The sequence below is a fragment of the Corylus avellana genome, chromosome ca3 (genome assembly GCF_901000735.1).
Source record: "Corylus avellana chromosome ca3, CavTom2PMs-1.0".
In the NCBI taxonomy this organism is placed as follows: Eukaryota; Viridiplantae; Streptophyta; class Magnoliopsida; order Fagales; family Betulaceae; genus Corylus; species Corylus avellana.
Genome location: NC_081543.1, coordinates 13,200,791 through 13,209,501, shown reverse-complemented (window position 1 = coordinate 13,209,501; position 8,711 = coordinate 13,200,791). Strand labels below are relative to the sequence as shown.

The 8,711-nt window shown below is 33.8% G+C and overlaps 1 protein-coding gene across 1 annotated transcript; it reads right to left on the bottom strand.

Moving 5' to 3' along the window:
• Positions 1–956: 956 nt before the first annotated feature.
• LOC132175754 (protein HAIKU1-like) lies at positions 957–3,233 on the bottom strand. The gene is made up of 2 exons (XM_059587795.1): positions 1,332–3,233; positions 957–1,250 (listed from the first exon to the last, which is right to left on the bottom strand). Exon 1 carries the CDS (start codon positions 2,397–2,399, stop codon positions 1,458–1,460), a length of 942 nt encoding a protein of 313 aa, XP_059443778.1. The 5' UTR covers positions 2,400–3,233; the 3' UTR covers positions 957–1,250; positions 1,332–1,457.
• Between the last annotated feature and the right edge of the window lie 5,478 nt (positions 3,234–8,711).

Below are 8,711 nucleotides of genomic sequence, written 5' to 3'. Positions count from 1 at the left end.
GGGTTATCAGCAAAACATTCTTCAGCCCCTTACCCAACTTCATGTCTCTAATCTACAACTAACAGTAAAAATGTATACTTGACCAACAACTAACAGTAAAAATGTATACTTGACTGCGTACATTAAAACCAGTAGGTACCATCAGATTTTGGCCAGACATTCCTACAGGGATTTCCAATAGTTCACTGAAAATTTAGATGCAACTTACAGAATCCTGGCAACATCAGTCTTATATAAATAAGGACATAATGAGGGCCCACATGTCCAAACTTAAACATGATTGTTGAATGCTATATATATATAAGGGTATACAATGTTTGACCATAGGTAAAAAGCAGCTGAACTGGGGGCGCACAAAAGAGTTAAAAAGTCGAATAAAAATTAATAGAATTCTTGCAATGCCAGAGTATATCTATTTCGAAACACATATAGAAGTTGAGGAAGAAGAGGCAAAAAAAAAAAAAAAAAAAAACTTATAAAAATAGGAGTAAGAAGAAGAGGAGGGTAAAGAAACCAAGTAAAAAGGACTTGGGAGACAATAACAGGGTCTCAATGAATATATGAGATCACCACCAGATCTCACTGACATCCATAATGCAACTTAAAACCGAACCAAGGTCTGTGGCACCACTATAGACAAGCATGGCCATTTAAGTAAATTATTAGAATTGAACCACAGGCAGACGAAGAAGAAGTCAAATGTTAGATGAAACAATAAATCAGATACATCAAAGAGATAACTTACAATATAGTTCTAGATCAAATGAAGTTCAGAAAATCATAAATAAAAAGTGAGATATATATAAAGCAGATACATTAGGATACTAACCCCAGCTAATCTCTTTCTTTCTAAAGGAAAATCAAATTCATAAGTAATATAAATCTTTCATTATCTAGTACATTTACATGAGTATACAGATTCTTGTAGACCGAAATGCCTTTATCGAAATTTGAACTGCTCAAACATTATAAACCTTTATTAATAAACCAGCAGTTTGAGAATTACAGCCACAGGCCTATTAACTGAAGATGAATTTCACTTCAAACTAAAAAAGATTACAGTCAAGATATTACAAAAACACGATAATTCTTAAACTAGATAGCCTACATTAAAATTCTACCTCTTTTCATGTTACAGCTCTGTCCAATTGTCCAATTGAATTGTCTGGTCTTCACTACATTGCCTAATATAAAACTTGTCCAGAAAACAAAAGATTGCAGCTGGTACAGATTCTATATAACAAAACAAGCTGCAAGATGGGTATCAACGAATGAGAAACAAGAAAAGAGATGTGAGAAACAAACACTAGAGTGACCAAAAGGCCTCTTACATCAGCAGCGTCCATTGCATTTTCACAAGAGAAGGTCTTACGAGAAGTAGATGAGTCCACGGAAAGATAAAAGCACTTCTGATCAAGCAACATACATGCTCATGGGTAAAGATGCTATGAAAAGGATTATTGGTCCCTCCATCTTGGACTTGGCATGGGGAAGAACCCTGAAGGAGATAATGGAAATAGGCCAGGAGAAAGTGGAGGTTGAGGCCCTGGACCTAAAATCCCTGATTGAGCCATGGGTGAAAATGCAAAATTGGGTGTCAAAGGTGGAGGAAACTGAATCCCAGGCGAGAACAATGGATAAGGCGATCGAGGTGATGACAAATTGAAGTAACCAGTTGGGGATGGCAAGAGGAACTGAGAAGTTGGAGAGGGTAAAAGGGCAGGACCGTTCCCTTGTGGGGAAGGGAGATTAGGCATAGGTGGGATTGGACCATTCATTCTTGGGGAAGGGAGAGCAGGCATGCGAGGATTAGGAAGTAAAGCAGTTGACTGCGGTGGAACCTGCATTTGACCTGGAAATTGCAGTTGTGGTTGAGCCTGCCCTTGAGCTTGGTTGCCCCTTGAACCTGGATCCATCATCGAAGTTTGAAGGTAACGCATGTAAGCCGAGATAGGAGACTCGGCTGTATTTCCCCAGAATGAGTCCCCAGGTGTCAATGGCTGCAAAGGCGTGGGCGATGGCTGTCCAAACTGACCAGATCTAACATAGTTATGATTGTACACCATTGGGGGAGGGGCTGCAGGGAGCGGAACTGGAGAGGGTATGTGAGCTCGGTTGATGGGCGTTAAAGGGGGAGGCCGAATTTTCTGTAGCCTCATACTCGGGGGTTTAGGCGGGTTGCTGGGAGGTCTAGGTGCAGGTTCATGAGAAGGTGAACCAGTGAGCTGCTGAACGATATTTCGAAAGTCGTTCTTGCTTATGTTGTAAACCTGAGGCTGAGGTTGCTGCCTAGCAGGATTATTTGCAAAATTTGGCTGGTGCAAGGGACTCTTCCTTATATTCTTCCCCATTTTATTCACACCCAAATGCTCATTATGCCGGTTCTTCGAGTTATCCATTTGGTAAAATACAAACACAATATCACTTGAACAAAGAAATATCGCTTTTTGAAAGGTCGCCCTAATTCAAACCATTCATAAGCTCCAAGCAGTACCAAAAAGCGCAAACACTAGCAATCTTTCGTGTAATCCAAGCTCAAATACCAACTGTTTCCGCAAACCAAATACTTAGTTCCTCTATATACCCACACACTGAACAAAACCATTCAAAGCTTCAAACAAAACCCAGAACCTCAACATTCAAGCTCAAAACAACCCTGAATAATTCACAGCTACGCAAGCATAGAACAAATCAACCCCACCAGAAGTAACAAATATCAAAACCCAATAGAGCTGAGATTCAGAAGCAGAAAAACATACCCTTTTCTTTGCTCAGAGAAACCCAAAACTCCTTCAAATCCCAAGCCTCAGATGCTTGAATTATACCAAATGATAACTCTGAAATCTCCCACCAGATTCCACTCCGCAGAACCCAGAAAGCAAAAGAACCCCACAAAGGAAGCAGAATTCTGACAAAAAGTGAACCTTGGTATACTCTCAAAGCTCAATTCAAACTCCCCCAACAAAAAACAATAATTTCTCTTCCGGGTTTGAACGCTCCAACAAGAAAATCAATTAAGCACAAAGAAAGCAAGACAAGGAAAAGAGAGAGGGAATTGGTAAAAAATCACGCCTTGACTGGTGGGACTAAGCTCCCAGAAAAGTCCACCCTCAACGTCATCTGACTCATCTTCTTCTTCTTCTTCTTGTGTAATTTCCCTCTCTAGAAGGATGATGAAACCCTAAAGGGTCGAGCTTTGCAGAGTCTAACGCGTTCAATGGTCAATGTGCAAATGAATGAAATGAATAACCTTTTTAGGCAAGAGTGGTATGAGGGACCTACCTGTGGGGCCCGATCACGACCGCCTTAACGTCTTCATTTGATTCGTCTAAAACTGGTTTCGTCTCGTTCTGGGTGTGTCTGCCAGAGCCTTCAGTCAAACATTGACGGAATTTACACCGATTTGCCACTCAATCGGTGATTGGCAATGGCGATCGAACGTGTTTGTTGGTGGATGCAAATTTTCTGATTGATTTCTGAGCCAATGATAATTCAAATATTTTAATTTAGTCAAACCATTAATTAATACAAAATAATATTTACGTAAATTTCACAAATATTTCATAATATTTACTTGACAGACTAAACTAATTTGTAATTTGAAATTGATTGAAACTATCATGTTAAAAAAAAAAAGGAGAAAGCGCTCAAGGTGGGTATTTCCGACTGTTGATTTTTACCGAGAAAATAAAAGAAATAGAGGTAAAAATGCTTATGTGATAATAATGAGAAGTGGCCCATTCGACAATCTAGTTTGCCTCGAAATTAGAAACCACGAAAGACAAGTTAAATAGAACATCATGGTAAGACCAGAATGTACATAACTTGGAGTGGTTGATGGCTATAATAGCTGCCAAGGGCAAGGGTTCAAGGAAGGAGTCCTCTTCCAGCTTGAAGAAGATGAAGAAAGAGAAGCAGCAGCCTCAACAGCAAAGCTTCACCGGCATTAATATCAAGGAGAGGGAGTTTTTTAAAATAAATACGAAGTTAGCGGATTATGATTAGAAAGTTTGACTTACTTGAAGGGAAAAATACATTTTACTTTTATGAATTATTCACCTATTTGCACTTTTAACTTAATGTTTAAAAAATGACATTTTATCCTTTTTAAACTTTTAAATTATTGCAATTTGATCATCCTGACTTTTTTTTTTCCCAAAATGCCCCACATCCCAAGTTTTTAAAAAAAAATTAAAAATTAAGGGGTGGCCGGCCACCCTAGTTAGGCCTAAGGTGGCCCCTTAATTTAATTTAATTTAATTTTTTTTTTAACTTGGGATTGGGATATTTTTGGAAAAAAAAAAAAAAAAGTCAGAATAATCGAATTGTAACAGTTTGAAAGTTTTGGAGAGAGTAAAGTATCATTTTTTAAACATTGAGATTAAAAATGCAAATAAATGAATAGTTTAAAGAGGTAAAATATATTTTTCTCTTATTTTAATTAAATTTGTTAAATTATAATTAATATATATAATCTTATATTTATGGGTTGACATAACTTTTATAATTGTCAAAAGCGAAAATAAATCCAATTAATATCAACGTATTATATATACTCATATTCTGATGCGCAGACTAGAATCGTCGGCGTAATAAAAAGCAAAACCTCAAAAGAACAAGTTGAATTAATTAGCAATCAACCTAACATATCCGATGGGAAGTAAAGACTAGGAACAGACAAGAAACATTACATGTACATTGCCATAAATTGACTTATTGACTCTCTAGAAACTCCTAGCCCACCATTCACTAGATATATACTGCTTGGAAGCTTCCAAGGCAGAATCATTTTGAGTCATGGTTGAACACTTGAACTTGGTTGATTTTATATAAAATCATTAATAAGTAAATAAAAAGCTCATTAGCAATTAATTAATGCTGGGAGATTAATGTAAAATAATTTCAATTCTGGTTTGAACATCATAAAAATGAAGCTTCTTTTTTTTTTTCCACATCAAAGTTGTCTTCATCGCCTGGTCTAAATCATTATTCAAATCATATTATATTCACTTGTCTATTTCGCAGTGAGTCTTATAAAAATTATCAACCATTCGAACAGTAAATTATCAACAATTTGAGTAGCGAATTGCTAAAGATCGGAATTCCTTTCCTCGTATTTTCATAAAAGCATCGATTATTATTGTCTCATTTCTCTTCGTTCCCTCTTTTTTTTTCCCTATTGTGTTCGACCAATTAAAAAAATGTCGAAAAAGTACATGTTAGGCTGCCTTTAGAATGAAGAAAAAAACAAAAACAAAAAATCCAAATGCCTGTAATTCATCAAAATCCAACTTAGACTTTAGTTTCTTGATGGAGAATACATGGCTGAGTTTTAATTACAGTTTTGCCCATTTTTCAAGATAATGATAAAAAAGTCAATGCCAAATTTTCACAAACCGTCCCCCACTCCAAAATGTATAGTTGGTTGAATTTTCCAAGCAACTCGCCATTGTTTTGAAAAAAAAAACACTTCAATTGCATCAAAGTCTTACAGAACATCAAATATTCAAAAATAAAAAATGTATATTTTCGAACCAATAAATAGACTTAATCTTAGATTAATGAAAAACGTTAGACCTATACTTTTTTTTTACAACTGTTAAAATATAATTGAACGGTGTTAATTTTTTTTTTTTTATTAGTTGACGTGACTTCAATTACATGTTATATAACACAAGTTATAAAACAACAATATATATATATGCATGTTGCAATACTTAATAAATGTTATTTTTCATATTTTATCATAAACAAATTTTAAAAAAAAAATTATATATATCTTCCTAATGGCTGCTTGTATGTCTTAAAGGGCACTTGTTCATATATGAATGAGAAAAAGGGTTGCAGCACAGATGCAGAAGTTAGGCAGCTGGCTGACAGGCTGAGTGAACTTCAGCAGCCAACGTGTTGAATCTAAATGCTTAAACCTTCATGCATGTTTGGAAAATCTGATATAATTAGAGATTTTTTTTCTTTTTTCTTTTCTAAGCGATATAATTAGAGTTGTTTGGTGAAGGCGTTAGACGTACGTATGCATCCACTCACTAATTAAACTTGAAATTTCCTCAAACGTGTATAACTTTTGCTTGCACTAGTCGCATCCTCTAAGACACCATGATTATGGTGGAAAATTGCGGGTTCGCTAAAACTTTTTAGAGGGCGTTTTTTATTTTTTAGTTGAAAAATTATTTTGACGTAATGTAATATAAATGTAAAAATAGTTTTAAATATTTTATATCTAATTTGTTTGTTAATAATTTTATTAGAAACTTCAAAACTCGTCATCATCAATGCATTATTGCATTGAGCACTTGCCCGAATGAAAACGTCACAACTCCAAACTCTTTAGAATATTCAAATATAGACTTTTCAAAGTCAATCGGATGAGAATAAAAAAATATTTGTTTGACAAAGAGGACATGAGGTTGAATTAGCTACTGTAGATTCACGAGATATATCATCACATCCATGGGCCATCTTTCTTGCAAAAGATGAGTGGGAAAAGGAAGTCAAGTTCTTTATACATTTTTACAATTTTATATCGGACTTGAAAGAAATATTAATAAAAGGGTATTTGCGAGATTAATTTATGAGTCAACGTGCGAAAACAAATAACTCCACAAATGTTTTCTTTTTAATAGCCTAAGTTTATTGAAACGGGTTAGTAGGTCATTCCGTCATCTGTCTTTCAAATTGAGTAACGTCCACCCATCCAAAGCGATACACATGATTTTGAAAAACTAATTGCATTATTGTGTATCCTTCTAGTTCAAATTACACATAGACAGACACTATTTAATAAAACAAACCATTTTGATATGTTACTGAGGAGCTCCTTGGATATGTCGGGATGGAGGGAATCGAAGTGAGTAATGAAAATGATGAGGACAATTATAAATATAGGTTAAATCCCTTAATTCCTAAATTGGAGGCGAGACTCTGTAGTATTAAAAAAATAAATAATAATTTACCATAATATTATAGTAAGGTTCGTGAATTCAAATACTAACTTTAAAGTTCACCTCCAGTTTTAATTAAATAATTTACGTTGTGTTTGAGCCAACAAGTAAAGAATAGTGTTTAAATATCAATTAAATAATTAAAATTCAGTGTTTCCTATTACTTAAACTTTTAGTTGAGTTAAAAATGAAAATTAAGGGTAACTATTGCATTGCAATTGAACCGCCATGTAAAATTATCTTGTTTGCTAATACTTTTTTAGAAGATGGTTTTTGCTTTTGAGTTTCGACAAACACTCATTTTTTTTTAGTGCTTTTTGGTCGTGTTTTTAGTGTTTTCGATTAATTTTAGTTTTGATTATTTTATGAGTTTTAAGTTGTTAATTTTTTTTTTAACTAAAAAAAAAAAAGAAGAAGAAGTCCTAAAAACTGAAAAGTATTAACAAACGAGCTTATTTTTCAAACGGAATCTTTGAAGGTGGACTTAAGAACAAATATAATAGAACATTTGTCAAACTTCAAGGTAAATAATGATTTCTATGTTTTGATAGGTTAACTGTAAAACAGTATTAATGATATATAATTTAGGGAAAAGTTTACTTAGCCCCCTCAAATTACCACTTCAATGACAATCTACACTCAAAACTATTAATTACGACAATTTACCCTCAAAACTATCAAAATAATGATAATGTACCACTCAATGCTAGCAATATGACAAAATTACCCTTATAGAATTTTTAATAAGACAAAAATACCCTTAAAATTTGAAAAAAGGTTTTTTCTTTAGTATTTTTATTTTTATTTTAGTAAAGGTAATTTTGTCATTTTGTTAAAATTGAGAGTACGTTGTCATTGTTTTGATAGTTTGGGAAGTAAATTGTCGCAATTGATAGTTTGTGGAGTAAATTATCGCAATTGATAGTTTAGGGGTAGATTGTCATTGGAGAAGTAGTTTGAGGGAGTTAATTAGACTTTACCCTATAATTTACTACAAAATCTTAGAAAATATGTCAACATCCTGTACATATAATGTATTTGACCAGAAAACATGTTCTCCGAATTATAAATAAATTAAAGCTCTTTTTTTTTTTTTTTTTTTTTTTTGGTCAACAGACTATTCTAGCAATCTCATCCCTTTCACTTTCAACACATGACTGAACGACCGAACAATTCAAACAGATTTCTTGACTCTAAGGCTCCATTTGGTTTGCGGAATATACCATTGGATTGAACTAGTTAACACTAGGTATAGCTAGTCATTTATTTGATAACACTTTATTTCTGAAAATAGTCTATTCTCATGTGACAACTAATCTCATACACACATGGTTAGCTAAGTCACTAAAAAATGAGTGGCTTAGCTAATCATATCTTGTGGGATTAAATTAATTGTGTAAATTGCCACACAAAAAACCCCACTTGTGAGATTAATTTTCGTTCTCTCTCTCTCTCTCTCTCTCTCTCTCTATATATATATATATATATATCCATTTTTTTTTCTCCGTCTCTATATTTCGTTATCTCTTTTTTTATCTCTCTTTCTATTTTCTCTCTAATTCTTCTGATACAGTTTTTTTGCAAGTGCAAACAATTTTTTTTTTTTTTTTCTCTATGCCGTCTCCCTTCTCTGTACGGTTTCTCAGTTTTTTTTTTTAATTATGTTTTTTTATTTCTTTTGATTCTCTGTACCGTTTCTCTCTGATTTTCTTCTCTCCGTTTCTCTCTTTTTAATTTTTTTTTTTTTTTTTT

Coding starts and splice junctions, on each gene's coding strand:
- LOC132175754 (XM_059587795.1), bottom strand. CDS start 2,399: ATGGATAACTCGAAGAACCGGCATAATGAGCATTTGGGTGTGAATAAA.